Genomic DNA, 16,857 nt, shown 5'->3' on the forward strand with positions numbered 1-16,857 from the left:
ATCTCAACTTGATCTCAACTAAAATTTAATTAACCATGAAAAATGAAGGGAAAGTAAAATTAACCATAGAATTGGGGGGAAATAAAAATAAATTAAATTCAGAAGGTCTAATTTGATATTTATGTTAGAATTGGCTTGAAATTAAGTTGGCAAGTTGAAAATTTATCTTGGTTGGTGGCCAACTTATTGGAAATTCTTTGGTAGGTGACCAACTTATTTTTCATGTTTAATCCATAAAATATTAAGTTATTTATAAATTTAGTCCTTAAAACTCAACTATAAATAGACCTAAGTATTTCATTAGAAATCATCCCAAAAAACAAGTTCTCTCTTCCTCTTGTTTTCTTCATTCTCTCACTTTGGGAATTCTAAAGAATTCCATTTGTTGTAATATTTGTTGATAGTGAAGTTATCATCTGGTGTGGTGCCCGAGGAGTAGAAAATATTCTTGTCGAACCTCGTAAAATTGGTGTATTTTCTCCTTTATTGTTTTTTATTCGATTTTTCCATTATGTTTCAATATTTAATAGTTTGACAGGTTTATCCGTTGTGCAACCTTTGGTGGTTTTGATCTTGACATTTTAGGTCAATTTTGAAACTACGTTCGTGTGGGAAATAACCCGATTTCCCCAACAATTGACATCAGAGCTTTGGTTGAGGTTATCCTGGTGGTTCCGTTGCTGAAAAGATACAGTTAGTGATATTGAATATTGTTCGTTAGAATTAAAATGCCAAAATACATATCAGTTGAGACATCAAGCTCTTCATCTGGACCGGTGAAGAGGGTGATGTCAAATGAAAATTTTTCGGTGGAGTTGTTCGATGGATCCGGGCATTTTGGCATGTGGCAAGGTGAGGTGTTAGACGCTTTATTCCAACAAGGTCTAGACGTTGCCATTGAGGAAGAAAAGCCCGAATATGGAGGAGAAAAAATGGGGAACAATTAATCGTTTGGCGTGCAGCATGATTCGATCTTGTCTTTCTAGGGAGCAAAAGTATGGCTATAAGAATGAGACTTCTGCAAGTAAGATGTGGAAAGCATTGGAGGAAAAATTCCTAAAGAAAAGCTCTCAGAATCTTCTCCACATGAAGAAAAGATTGTTCAGATTTGATTATCAACCAGACACCTGTATGAATGAACGCATCACTGCGTTCATTGAGCTAGTGACAGACTTATTGGGCATGAATGAAGCCTTCAAAGATGAAGATTTGGCCTTGATGTTGTTGTCATATCTTCCAGATGAATTTGAGCACCTTGAGACAACGTTACTTCATGGTAAGGATAATGTTACCCTTAAAGATGTAACTACTTCTTGTATAGTTATGAGCTAAGGAAAAAAACAAAGAAGGAGAGCAAGTACGAAGCAGCGGAGACCATGGTGGCAAGAGGTCGCTCAAAAAGTCAAAAGCCAAAGTGGAGAGGGAGATCAAAGTCGAAGTCCATACTGGGATGAATGTGCCTTTTGTCATGAGAAATATCATTGGAAGAAAGATTGTCCGAAGCTGAAGAAGAAAGGAAAAGCTGCTCCAGATGCATGTGTTGCAGAGCATGATGCAAATGAATCTGACATATCATTAGTTACTTCATCAACAATATTCCATTCAGATGAATGGATATTAGATTCAGGTTGCACCTATCATATGTCCCCTAATCGGGAGTGGTTCTCCGATTTAGTAGAACTAAATGTAGGAGTTATTTATATGGCCAATGGCAATGCCTGTAAAACTGTTGGGATAGGTTTAATTCGATTGAAGAATCAAGATAGATCAACCAGAGTTCTGACAGATGTCCGTTATGTGCCCAGTTTGAAGAAAAATCTCATCTCGTTGGGAGCCTTGGAATCCAAAGGCTCAGTAGTCACTATGAGAGATTGAGTTTTAAAAGTCACATATAGCGCACTTTGATGATGAAAGGCATCAGGAAAAATTTTGTATTACTACCAAGGTAGTACAATTATTGGAGCAGTTGCAGCAGCTTCCGGAGGTGATGGTTTGGATGCAACCCAGTTGTGACATATGTGGTTGAGACATGCTGGAGAAAAATCCTTGCAAATTCTAGCAAAAAAAGGATTGTTGAAAGGTGCAAATGCTTGCAAATTGAACTTTTGCGAGCATTGTGTTCTGAGAAAGCAGAAGAGAGTGAAGTTTGGCACCACTATATATAATACAAAAGGTATTGTGAATTATATTCACTCAGATGTATGGGGTCCTTCAAAGACATCGTCTTTGGGAGGAAACCATTATTTTGTAACTTTTGTAGATGACTTTTCCAGAAGAGTTTGGGTGTATCCGATGAAGTCTAAAGATGAAGTGCTTCGAATTTTCTTGAAATGGAAAAATATGATCGAGAACCAGACTGGTAGAAAGATCAAACGTCTTAGGACGGACAATGGAGGGGAATATAAAAGTGACTCATTCTTTGACATTTTCCATGAGTATGGTATTGTTCAACACTTCACTGTTAGAAATACACCACAACAGAATGGGGTGGCAGAGCGTATGAATCGAACACTATTGGAGAAAGTTCGATGTATGTTGTCTAATGCAGGGTTAGGTAAGGCATTTTGGGCTGAGGCTGTGACATATGCTGACCATATCATCAATCGTCTGCCTTGATCAGCGATAGGAGGAAAAACACCATTGGAGGTAGGGTCTGGAAAACCTGCTACTGATTATGACTCCTTACATATATTTGTATCTACTGCTTATTATCATGTGAAAGAATCCAAGCTTGATCCGATAGCAAAGAATGCTCTCTTTATGGGAATCACCCATGGAGTGAAGGGATTCCACATTTTGGTGTTTAGACACTAAGAAGATAATTTGTAGTAGAGATGTTACCTTTGATGAATCTGTCCTAGTAAAGAAGGTAACAAATGAAGCTGTCCAGACAAGTAGTACTCCGTAGTAAGTTGAGCATACTCCAAAACAGGTGGAGTTTTAGCAGACGATGATCCTAGAAATTGATGTAGCTGATTCTTCAACTCCAATAGAAGAATCAGAAGATGAAGATGTTCAAACCCAAGAACCATTGGAGACACCAGAACAACTTGCAATTACAAGGCCAATGAGAGAAATTTGTAGACCTGCTCGATTTGTTGATATGGAGGCCTATGCTCTTCCAGTTGTTGATGATTATATCCCTATCACTTACCAAGAAGCAATACAAAGCTTGGAAAGTGATAAGTGGAAAAGTGACATGGTTGAAGAAATGCAATCTCTCCAAAAGAACAACACTTGGAAATTGGCACAATTACCGAAAGGTAAAAGAACAATTGGATGCAAGTGAGTATTTGCAAAGAAAAATGGATCTCATAGCAAGATAGATGTTCGCTACAAGGCACGGTTGGTAGCTAAAGGCTACACTCAAAAGGAGGGAATTGACTACAATGAAGTATTTTCCCCTGTTGTGAAACATTCATCCATTATAATAATGTTGGCCTTGGTAGCACAATTGAATTTGAGCTAGCTCAACATGATGTAAAGACGACTTTCTTGCACGGTGATTTAGAAGAGGAGATTTATATGACTCAGCCATAAGGATACAAAGATGGTGGTTGTGAGAAATGGGTTTGTAAGATGAACAAATCACTATATGGATTGAAGCAATCTCAGAGGCAGTGGTACAAGTGATTTGATAGCTTTATGAGGAGGAAAAAGTACACTAGAAGCAAATATGATCATTGTGTGTATTTGAAAAAGCTATAAGATGGATCTTTCATTTATCTTATCTTGTACGTTGACGATATGTTGATCGTTTCGAAGAGTCAAAAGGAGATAGACAAATTAAAGGTTCAGTTGAATCAAGAGTTAGAGATGAAAGATCTAGGTGAGGCCAAGAAGATTCTTGGTATGAAGATAAGTAGAGATAGACAGAGAGGGAAACTTTGACAAAGAAGCAGTATCTGAGAAAAGTATTACAATGTTTTGGCATGAATGAAAATACCAAACATGTAAGTATACACTGACTTCTCATTTGAAACTTAGTTCTCAATTATCTCCTAAAACTAACGAAGAACAAGAGTATATTGAAAAAGTTCCATATGCTAATGCAGTTGGGAGCTTGATGTATGCAATGGTGTGTACGCGTCCTGACATTCCACAATCAGTTGGAGTTGTGAGCAGATACATGCATGATCCTGGAGAATGACATTGACAAGCTGTGAAATGGATTCTACGGTATCTCCAACAAACCGTGGATGTTGGTTTAGTTTTTGAACAAGATGAAGCACTTGGTCAATGTGTGGTTGGATATGTTGATTCCAACTATGATGGTGATTTGGATAAGCATCGATCAACTACTGGGTATTTGTTTACTCTTGCTAAATCCCAGTAAGTTGGAAGTCTACATTGCAATCTACGGTGGCCTTGTCTACTACAGAGGTAGAATACATGGCAGTTTCAGAGGCTGTAAAGGAAACCATTTGACTTAACGGGTTGATGGAAGACTTGGGAGTTGTTCAAAGTCACATTAGTCTCTATTGTGATAGTCAGAGCACTATTCACTTAGTGAAAAATCAAGTCTATCATTCAAGGACTAAGCATATCGACGTGAGGTATAACTTTGTGTGAGAGATCTTTGAAGAAGGAAAGATTTTACTTTAAAAAATTGCAATATCAGAAAATCATGCAGATATGATGACCAAGGTGGTAACAATAATCAAGTTCAATCATTGTTTGAACTTGATTAACATCCTGAAAGTATGAACACCTTCGGGTGTGTGGCGCTTGTGAGATCAGTTAGAGGCACTACAAATTTGGAGAGTTGAAGAAGTTGAGTATGCTTGGTATTTTCAAGCCAATGTGGAGATTTGTTAGATTTGGCTTGAAATTAAGTTGGCAAGTTGAAAATTTCATCTTGGTTGGTGCCCAACTTATTGAAAAATTCATCTTGGTTGGTGGCCAACTTATTGGAAAATTCTTTAGTAGGTGGCCAACTTATTTTCATGTTTAATCCCTAAAATATTAGGTTATTTATAAGTTTAGTCTTTAAAACTCAACTATAAATAGACCTAAGTATTTCATTAGAAATCATCCCAAAAAACAAGTTTTCTCTTCCTCTTGTTTTCTTCATTCTCTCACTTTGGGAATTCTAAAGAATTCCATTTGTTGTAATATTTGTTGATAGTGAAATTATCATCCGATGTGGTGCCCGAGGAGTAGACAATATTCTTGTCGAACCTCGTAAAATTGGCGTGTTATCTCCTTTATTGTTTTTTATTCGGTTTTCCCATTGTGTTTTAATATTCAATAGTTTGACAGGTTTATCCGCTGTGCAACCTTTGGTGGTTTTGATCTTGACATTTTAGGTTAATTTTGAAACTACGTTCGTGTGGGAAATAACCCGATTTCCCCGACAATTTACCCACATATATTTTAAATTATAAAAATAGGAAGACAATGACTCAGTGGGACAAAACTTAGCTTCGTCTTTGGGAATAACGACCATCCCTTTAATCATTACGGTCGCTTCATCTGTTGTAATATTTGTTGATAGTTCTATTTTTATTTTTAATTATTTAACTTTTATAAGGTATTTTGATAATTTGTATTATTGATTTATTATAATTATTTTAAAATATTTTTCATTCTAATACTTATTTTGTTTCTTATTTTTCGCATTGTCAATCATTTGTGTCACGTATGGTAAAAACACTTTTTGTTCTACTTATTGATCCAACATTCGTATGTACCCGTGGATTAGGTCCACCATACTAATCCGATTCAGTGGGTTTAAATTGTTCTAAAGGAATTAGAAATCTAATCGATTTCTTTAACTTCATAAAAAAATAATTTTATGTTAGAGAAGAACTTAAAATTGATCTTAAAATTCCAATCAGTATATTCATCGATACATGTATCGGTAACCTTGTTTCGCTTGATAACTTTCCCATAATTTTTTTTTGTCAATATTGCACAAACTTTTCGTCTCATTAAATGTTTTTATTAATTATATATATATATATGATTTTTAATATTCAAGTGTTTATATAAGAATAAATTATTAATCAAATAAAATATTCAAGGGTTTATACAACAATAAAATATAAGAATATTAAAAATATACAATAAATAAAGACTAATTAATAAACACTTTTCTCGATCTTTATTTATTGTATATTCTTATTAATAAGAATGCTTTTTTTTTTATCACTATTTGCACAAACTCTTAGTCTCATTAAATGCTTTTATTAATTATATATATATATATATAAGAAATTTAGTTTAATTATACTGTTATTGATTCTTTTTCTTGTGAAGTAAATACAGTCGTAGTGTATCGTTTGATTACAAGTTTAACAAAGATCAAACCTTTAACCTATAAATTTCCCTCCGTTCTCTCTTAAGAGAAGCTACATCAAGGGTTTTGAGAATGTCTAAAGAATTTAGGGCTTGTCTTCAAATGCTTTCAATGATGTTTGATTCAGTTCATCCCGACGTCGATGAAAGTGGAGACTTGCCTTTAAGCTCCGATGGCGTCACGGGAGGGAGCAGCGAACCGGTTGAGACACGGCTCATTGAAACTGATGAAAATTCAGATGAGTCTATTAGCCCCGAAATCGATCAAAGTACTGTCGACTTGCTTTTAGATTTCGCTGCCACCATCGGAAGGTGCAGCGAACCGGCTGAGAAGCGGCTCACTGAAACCGATGTAAATTCTGATGAGTCGATTAGCCCCGAAATCGATGGAATCGCCGAGGGCATCATCGGAAGGCGCAGCGAACCCTTCGAGAAGCAGCTCACTACAACCGACGTGAATTCGAAGCAATGCAGGCTTTCCATCCCTAAAGAATACGTAGCGGCCGCCGTGTCGCCGTTATTGAAGGAAGACGAGGATATAAGGCGCGGGATTCCGGTGAAAGTTTACGATGGCGAGTGGAAAGAGTATTCGATGACGTTGAAGCATTGGTCGAACAAAATCCATGTCCTCAAGGAAGGCTGGATGGAATTCTGCACGGATCATGGTTTTCTCGCGCACCGAGACTTCGTTACGTTGCTGGTGTTTAGGCACCGTCGGAGCGACGGTCTTTGCTTTCAGATCACTTGGAGAAGAACGGATATTGTCAACCGGTCAAGAAGAGGAGAAATCTCAATGCCTGACCGCATGCTTAGGTCGTACTATGATGTTTAGCTTCTTGTTTAGGATAATGGTTGATTTTGCTGGTGTTCCAGTAAAAGTTCTAGGTACTCTTTTTCTTTCGGCCATTCAGAAGGATTAATTCAACAAAATACAACACAAAGTGATGATTAACAACATCAAAATAAACTAATTAACATCATTGATATTAAGAAATTGAAGAAAGGGTATTACCCTATATCATCTCTTATCCTATGATGATTATGGCATCATCTGGTTTAGTATGGTTCGATATAATATAGTGAACCAGATGATGCCATAATCATATTAGGAGAAGAGATGATATAGGGTAAGACCCTTTCTCTGAATTTCTTAATGTCAATCAAGCTAATTATTTTATTTTGATGTTGTTTTACATTGTTAATCATATATTTTCACTTTGTGCTGTATCCTCTTGTTGAATTAATCTGTACCAGATCTTTTGTTCTACTTATTTATCTATGTGATCCAAGAATAGTAGGCAATCGTAAAACTAATCAATTTTTTTTTTAAATTTTTTTCATTCTTATCGATAGAAAATAATTTTATTTTTAATAAAAATAATTTTATTGTTATCCCAAATAAAACATCATCACCAACATATTGCCAAGACAAATACATTTATGTCTATCATAAGTAAAATATATCGGTGATTGACCATTGACAGTCTGTGAGTAAGAGTGAACAATTGAGCCAACTACATTCATTAGATGGATTACTTTAACTTCTCAAAATATCATACATATAGGAGGAAAACTTAAAGAATATTTCAAAGTGAACAAATGAAAAAAGAATCCTCCTTTAACCACGGTATTGTCTGACACGTATTTTCGAGAACCAACAGAATGTCATATGAAAACAAACAAAAGAACCAAACATCGTAAAAGCAAGCAATCATGAAATCTCAAAGAACCATATACTAAGAAGAAGACCAATGAAAGAAACCTGTATCGGAAGTCAAAACACCAATCAGGATGTCTTTTACCGGAAAAAAAATAAAAAGAAATATTATTCTAAATACGCTAAAATATATTTGAAAATTCATAAAATCGGATAATAATAAAATAAAAATGACAGGGAATTGGTTGGAGGAAACCACCACCGCTGTCGTAGATGAAAAGCTTGTGTAACCGCCAGTAGTTTTGTAACTGTAACAGAGATTTTGTTAAGTGCTTTCTTTCTAAACTGATATCTTTTCGTTTCTTTATTCTTTATCTTCTTGTAATACAAGTAACTACAGTCGTAGACTATCGTTTGCTTATAAATTTAACTAAGAGCAAACCTTAACCTGTTTTTTTCCCGTCATTCTCTCTTAACAACAGCTACAGTAGGGGGTTTGATAACGTCTAGAGAATTCAGGGCTTCTCTTCTAATACTTTCAGCGATGTATGATTCGGATGAAAATGATGACTTGCCTTTAAGCCCCGATGGCGTCACCTGGGGTTGCAGCGAACCGGTTGAGAAGCAGCTCGTTGAAACCGATGTAAATTCAGATAAGCCGATTAGCCCCATAATCGATGGAAGTGCCACCTTTCCTGTAAGTCTCGATGGCGTCACCTGGGGGTGCAGCGAACCGGTTGAGAAGCAGCTCATTGAAACCGATGTAAATTCAGATAAGCCGATTAGCCTCGAGATCGATGGAAGTGCCGCCTTGCCTTTAACCCCCGATGACATCATCGGAAGGTGCAGCGAACCCTTTGAGAAGCAGCTCACTGAAACCGACGTGAATGTGAAGCAATGCAGGCTTTCGATCCATAAAGAACACGTTGAGGCCGCCGTGTCGCCGTTATTGAAGGAAGGCGAGGACATCAACAAGGGGATTCCGGTGAAAGTTTACGATGGTGAGTGGAAAGAGTACTCTATGACGTTGAAGCTTTGGTCGAATAAAATTCATGTCCTCATGGGAAGTTGGAAGGATTTCTGCACTGATCATGGTTTTCTTGCGCATCAAGATTTCGTTACATTGCTGGTATTCAGGCACCGTCAGACAGACAATCTTTGCTTTCAGATCACATCGAGAAGAACGGATGTGTTTGAACCGGTCAATAAGAAGAGAAAGCCATAACCATAGTATGATGAATCGATATACCATAGTGAACCAGGTGATGCCATAATCATAGTAGGAGAAGAGATGATATAGGGTGAGACCCAAATTCTTAAATTTCTTTTGATGTTGTTTTACGTTGTTAATCATACATTTTTCACTCTGTGTTGTATACTCTTGTTGAATCAATCTGGCTAATCTTTGAACACTCCGAAATATTGATTCACCAGATCATAGTTTCAAGCAGCCATTGGCACTTGCATTAAGTTCTTGATTTTGTGTTTCTGGATTTACTTGCTTTAGCCACTTCTTTTTCTACCATTAAAGATTGATAAGATTAATGCCACGACTCGGGTTAAGGTGTCACGAGAGTATAATACGGAATTGTCGTCTTTAAATGATCGTAAGTCCGTCAAGATCAATGATTTGAATTCGAACGAATGAGTGCACTCTGCAGAGTAGCAATTGGTATTTGTTTACAGAGTGCAGTCTCTTGCATTTGAGGATGTGGAGGTGCACTCACTCAGAGTGACAAAGCCTTCAAAAAAAAAACTTCTTTAATGATCATTCCAATGCCTGCGTGCTGATGCAGAAGCTGTTTCTGTGAACTTGAATGGTAAGCCTAAGATGTTCTCGGTACGGCGCCACTCGGTTATCAAAGACCGGCCTGAACACAGCGGTGACTGGGATTAAAAAAATACTAATCGATTTCTTTAACTAATCCCATTCAGTGGGTTTAATTTGTTCTAAAGGAATTAAAAAAACTAATGGATTTCTTTAACTTCATAAAAAATAATTTTATGTTAGAAGAACTTAGAATCGACCTTAAGATTCTTTAAAAGCTTTTAACCCAATTAATTCATTCCACTCAAAATTTTTATTAGTTTTACACGCTTTCTTTTTTCTGCAACAAATCTTCTCTATGACATTGCGCTCGTTTTCATAGACAATTTCTCTCTCCTACAGTGATTTATAGAACTATTCTTCAGGTCTAAGATGAGTAATCTTGATTTATTACGATATTTTTTAGGATTATAATATATCTTGTTTGATTATAAAATATGACTTTTGTCGGTCGAATGCCACTTTGAGATTATGTTGAATTTTCCAAACTTTCTCTTCCACATCTTGAATCAAATCCGGACCAAGAACACTTCGATCTTTAAGCTCATATCAGTTTAGTGGCATATGACATTTTCTTCCATATAAAGCCTCATAGGGTGACATCTTAATGCTTGACTGATAACTATTGTTGTAAGCAAATTTAGCAAGTGTCAAATACTTTTCCCACGACCCTTTGAACTCGATTACACATGCTCTTAACATGTCTTCCAGTATTTGAATAGTCCGCTCAGTTTGTCCGTCCGTCTGAGGGTGAAAAGTTGTACTAAAGTTCAGTCGAGTTCCCAACGCTCCATGTAAAGATTTCCAAATCTCGACTTGAATCGAGGATCTCGATCAGAAACTATGTTGGCTTAAGCTTTAATTCTGCACATAGACCACCATCTCCATCTAATGACAACCTTGCATCTAAAGCTCGTAAGGTTGCAAACGTTTTTCGACTTAAGGCATCAGCTACCACATTTGCTTTTCCAGGATGGAAATCAATTATGACATCATAATCATTTAGAAATTCAACACATCTTCTCTGCCTCAAGTTTAATTCTTTATGAGTCATCAGATACTTCAAACTTTTATGATCTGTATAGAGATAGCAACGTTCACCATATAAGTAGTGACGCCAAATCTTAAGAGCGAACACTACTGTAGCCAACTCCAAATCATGCGTTGGATAGTTCTTCTCACGTGATTTTAATTGTCTAGATGCATATGCTATCACTTTCCCTTCTTGCATCAGTACACATCCTAATCCATTATGGGACGCGTCACTGTAAACCACGTAGTTCTTGCCAAATTCAGGTTGGACCAACACTGGAGCTTCTGTCAAAATTCTCTTTAACGCTTCAAAACTTTCTTGACACTCAAGAGTCCAAACAAATGGTACATTTTTCCTCATCAACTTAGTCAAAGGCAGAGCTATCATCGAAAAGTTTTTAACGAATCTTCGATAATAACCAGCAAGCCTCATGAAACTCCTGACTTCAGACACTTTCTTTGGAACTTCTCATTCTAAAATGGCTTTTATCTTTTGAGGATCAACCCGAATCCCTTCTGCAGAAATAACATGCCCAAGGAATCCCACTTCATTCAACCAAAACTCACACTTAGATAATTTGGCATAAAGCTTCTTATCTCGTAGAGTTTGAAAAACTACCCTCAGATGTACACTATGCTCTTCATTAGACTACAAATACACCAATATATCATCAATGAAACAATTACAAACTGATCCAGATAAGGCTGAAACATTCTATTCATAAGATCCATAAAATAAGCAGGTGCATTTGTTACCCCAAACGTCATAACAATGAATTCATAGTGACTATATCTCGTTCTAAAAGCCATTTTTTAAATATCTTTTTCCTGAATCTTCAATTGATGATAACCGGAACGCAAATCAATCTTCGAGAATACCAAAGCTCCCTTTAATTGATCAAACAAATAATCGATTCTAGGGAGAGGATACTTGTTCTTTATGGTCACCTTGTTGAGCTGTCTATAATCTATACAGAGACGCATTGAACCATCATTCTTCTTTACAAATAATATCGGAGCTCCCCAAGGTGACACACTTGGTTTGATAAATCCTTTGTCCAATAATTCTTGCAACTGAATCTTTATATAACCACATATTAACACATATAACTTATGCATGTACTCATGTACTCATACTAATCATATCAATCACATGAATGTATTTATGCAACCATAAAGTCAATGTGGAAAATAGACTTATCACAAGTCTTGTTTCCATAAACTATATATCTAATAGTATGCACTCATCTTGGCCTCACTAGTCAATACTAGTCTCTTATCTATCTCTCTTGGTAACTCTTACCTAGTCGACTTGTCCGGACTTTACTTTCGCTCGATATCTACACGAATATAAAATACTTATAATATCATAATTTGAATCACTACTAATCAATCATCAAAGCTGAATCTCGAAAAGACACTTGATTCTTTATTTCCATTTGACTAGTATCGGTACTCAAGGTACAGTGCCGATACTTTCTATAGTGGTATCGATACTCTACTTCAGTATCGATATCTATTCTTGATTCTGGAATTTCACTATAAAAATGATACTGATACCTCCATGTTGGTATCGATACTCATGGTACCGATACTAAAGAAATTGCCCTCGTTTGCTTGATGGTATCGATAATGTTCATCCAGTATCGATGCTTATACGCAAATACCCCCCTCTTAATGCTTCGTAGTATTGGTACTGTTCATCCGATACCGATACCACAAGCCCAGATTACTCCTACATCCCGAAAATTTACCAATAACTTACTAAATTCTTCCCTTTACTATTTTTTTCACCTTTAACCTCATTTATACTATCACAAACCATCTTATATCATAATAACACATCATCGTCTTCAATATCTCACCCTAACTCTTGAAACTAAGAATCTTACTAAATTTTTAACATGTTCTAATTTTATTTCTAACTTCATAAATATCTTATTCCTACTGATGAAAAGTTAAATATGGCTTCAAACTTCACTTATTAACTCTTTCTCAAAATTTCATTCAAAACCTCTTTTCTTTAATCACTCATCACTTGTAGTTCTTGTAGTTTTTATAACCCTTTAAGCTTCCCTTAAACTTATGCATCACCCCATAGACCAAAACTAAACATAGAATTCAAGAAAAACTCCATTTAAAACAAAGTTGCCTTAGATATATGCTCACGGTGGAAAGGAGGGAGGAAGGATGAAGAAAGAGAGAAATCTAGATTCTCATTTAACTATCTCATTTTCACTCCACGTGTTTATAACACACATTAGATGAATTTTTAATTCATCTTCTTGTTAAATGACCAATCTTCCCTGCCAACTTTCCTTCTTTGCTATTCACTCCTACACAAACAATTTTCCATATAAGTACATTAACTTTTTAATTTATCTAATTTGGTCACTAAATTTTAAAATCTTACAATTTGGTCACTAACCATGTGTTTGGGATGTTACAGAAAAAGTATAATTAACCATGAAAAATGAGATAAATATAACCATAAAATTGAGGGGCATGACCAAAATAAACTAAAATTAGAAGGTCTAATTTGATATTTATCCATATATATGTTTTAAATTGTAAAAAATTTGGGTTGTGACCCCATGACCAAACTTAGTTTCGTTCCTACGGATAACAATCAATCATTTACCATTAAAGTCCGTCATAATAATCCTATCAGTGGGTTTAATTTGTTTTAAAGGAATTAAAAAATAATCGATTTCTTTATATTTTTTTATTCTCATCGTCCACTCAAAATTTTTATTAGTTTTACATAAATTCTTTTTTGCTCCCATAAATCTTCTCCTTGATACTATACTCATTTTCATAGGGAATTTCTCTCTCGGAGAGTGATTTATAGAAGTCTTCTTCAGGTTTAAGACAAGTATTTTTTAGTCTATTACGATAATTTGTTTCACGATCATGAATATATCTTCTTTAATGATACGACATGTTTTATCGATCTAAAAACCTAAAAAATCATGATTTTGAAGAAAAAAAATATTAACAATATAAATCATTGAATCATAAGGAGGTGAAAAATATGGTTTTTAAAGACAAGGAGACTTGAACTTATATAAGATATATGATTTTTAATATTCAAGTGTTTATATAAGAATAAATTATTAACCAAATAAAATATTCAAATAATATTTTTAAAGTGTTTTAATATTCAAGGGTTTTTATAACAATAAAATATAAGAATATTAAAAATATACAATAAATAAAGACTTGAATTCCAATTATATATATATATATATATATTATAAAAGAAATTTAGTTTAATTATACTGTTATTCTATTTCTTGTAAAGTAAATACAGTCGTAGTGTATCGTTTGATTACAAGTTTAACAAAGATCAAACCTTTAACCTATAAATTTCCCTCCGTTCTCTCTTAAGAGAAGCTACATCAAGGGTTTTGAGAATGTCTAAAGAATTTAGGGCTTGTCTTCAAATGCTTTCAATGATGTATGATTCAGTTCATCCCGACGTCGATGAAAGTGGAGACTTGCATTTAAGCTCCGATGGCGTCACGGGAGGGAGCAGCGAACCTGTTGAGACACGGCTCATTGAAACTGATGAAAATTCAGATGAGTCTATTAGCCCCGAAATCGATCAAAGTACTGTCGACTTGCTTTTAGATTTCGCTGCCACCATCGGAAGGTGCAGCGAACCGGCTGAGAAGCGGCTCACTGAAACCGATGTAAATTCTGATGAGTCGATTAGCCCCGAAATCGATGGAATCGCCGAGGGCATCATCGGAAGGCGCAGCGAACCCTTCGAGAAGCAGCTCACTGCAACCGACGTGAATTCGAAGCAATGCAGGCTTTCCATCCCTAAAGAATACGTAGCGGCCGCCGTGTCGCCGTTATTGAAGGAAGACGAAGATATAAGGCGCGGGATTCCTGTGAAAGTTTACGATGGCGAGTGGAAAGAGTATTCGATGACGTTGATGCATTGGTCGAACAAAATCCATGTCCTCAAGGAAGGCTGGATGGAATTCTGCACCGATCATGGTTTTCTCGCGCTCCGAGACTTCGTTACGTTGATGGTGTTTAGGCACCGTCGGAGCGACGGTCTTTGCTTTCAGATCACTTCCAGAAGAACGGATACTGTTGAACCGGTCAAGAAGAGGAGAAATCTCAATGCCTGACCGCATGCTTAGGTCGTACTATGATGTTTAGCTTCTTGTTTAGGACAATGGTTGTTTTACTACGTTTTTGCTGGTGTTCTAGTAAAAGTTCTAGCTACTCTTTTTCTTTCGGCCATTTCGCCCGTTATCCCATATAGAATTTCTTTCTCATTTGGGTAATGATTTATAGAAATTTTCTTTAATTTATTATGATAAATATTTTCTGACAGCCATAAATATATTTACTTTGATGATATAATATGTTTTATCGATCTAAAAACCTCATAAAAAATAATAATTTCGGGAAAAATTATTAACAATATAAGTTTTAAAAGTATAAAGAAGTAAAAATTATGATTTTTAAATACAAGAAGACTTGAGCTTATACAAGACATATGATTTTTTTTTCTAATATGTAAAGGGTTTATAATTGGAATTCAAGTTTAACTATAATTTTTATTTATTGTATATTTAAAAAAGTATTAATAATTTATTTAAATTCAATATATATGTCGCGGCCGTCTTTTAGGTGGGCCCAGAATTAGGCTTCGACTTGAATAAATTGGGTTAGAGTCACCACCGATCACTTTAAAAAACATTTAGGTGGATTGGACACCATCTTACCTGATCTGTGTTTTACTAAAAATGTGTCGGGTTCGGGAGTCGGTTACAGCCAATGAAGGATTAGCATTCTTGAATTATTCTTTCGGTACCAATTAATTTGTTGATTATCTTTAATTGCAAAAATTAAAAATTTAAACTTAAATTTAAAACATTCGATTTGAATTGCTTACCTCTGATTGGTTTAAAAGCATACCCCTTAAAAGGTAAAAAAATGTTAGATAAATAAATAAAAGTAATATATATTAAAAAAATTAATAATAATAAACAATATATACATAAAAATGATAAAAATATATATACAAAATAAAAAAAATAAAATATAAAAAATAAATAAAAACGTGAAAATAAAAAAATGACCAATTTAAAAGAAAATGAAATTGGGGATAAAATTAAAAGGAAAATCAGGATTAAATTCGAATTAAAGGGGCAAATTAAAGGCTTACAAAGAACGATGGACTAAAAAGATAATTACCTATTTTCTAACTCAAAAACATTAACCGAAGAAGGAGAAGAAGAAGAGGAAGAGGAAGAAGGTCAACGGAAGCAACATGCCACATCAACATTGATTAACGGAAGGTAACGATAGGGATCTTACTGAAAATGAATTAAGAATTTAATGATTGCATTGTAAGTTTTAAAAGTTGAGTGACCAAAATTTAAGAACCCTAAAAGGTTGGAGACTGTCTATAGACTTTTCCCTAAATTTAATTAAGGAAATGAGATAATTATCACAGTGGAGATTAGAGTCGTCATTTCCGATGATATTGTAAAAGTCGATATATCTTGGTAATATTAACACAATAATAATAGCTTCAAAAATAATTTTAAACTCGTCAGGTGGATATGAGTCGTTTTAAAATGTACAACCTTTTATAATTAGAACTTGTTATATTCATGTGATAGATTTTAATAAAAAAATATATATTTTATTATAACTCGACATGCTCACGTGACGAGTTCTAAACCACTGTAATAAATGTCATAGATCCCAAAATATATTTGAAGATATCCTATTTCACTAATTAATTATTCCGTCTATATTGGTATGATTTCGTAACATATCTTGTTGATGATTTTTTTTTGAAAATTTTTATTTTTATAAAATTAAATTAAATTAAATTAAAATAAACAAAAATTAAAGAGCTATAATGTAAACTTATTCCTTTAATTTTTAATAAAACTTACAGTGAAGATTCGTCCTTTTGATTTATTATATTTTATTTTATAAAAACATGTTTACTTGTGAATGAGATATAAACATGACAAACCAAGGGAAGACGAATTGGGCCATA

At 34.8% G+C, this 16,857-nt stretch overlaps 1 protein-coding gene across 1 annotated transcript; it reads left to right on the forward strand.

Annotated features, from left to right (window-relative positions):
* Positions 1-14,275: 14,275 nt before the first annotated feature.
* LOC120185643 (putative B3 domain-containing protein At4g03160) lies at positions 14,276-14,962 on the forward strand. The gene has a single exon (XM_039189838.1). It carries the CDS (start codon positions 14,276-14,278, stop codon positions 14,960-14,962), a length of 687 nt encoding a protein of 228 aa, XP_039045769.1.
* Positions 14,963-16,857: the final 1,895 nt, after the last annotated feature.

This window comes from Hibiscus syriacus, unplaced genomic scaffold (assembly GCF_006381635.1).
Source record: "Hibiscus syriacus cultivar Baekdansim isolate YM2019G1 unplaced genomic scaffold, ASM638163v2 tig00000340_pilon, whole genome shotgun sequence".
Lineage (NCBI taxonomy): Eukaryota > Viridiplantae > Streptophyta > Magnoliopsida > Malvales > Malvaceae > Hibiscus > Hibiscus syriacus.

Excerpts from the sequence above, each read along its gene's own strand:
- LOC120185643 (XM_039189838.1), top strand. The coding sequence starts at position 14,276 with ATGTATGATTCAGTTCATCCCGACGTCGATGAAAGTGGAGACTTGCAT.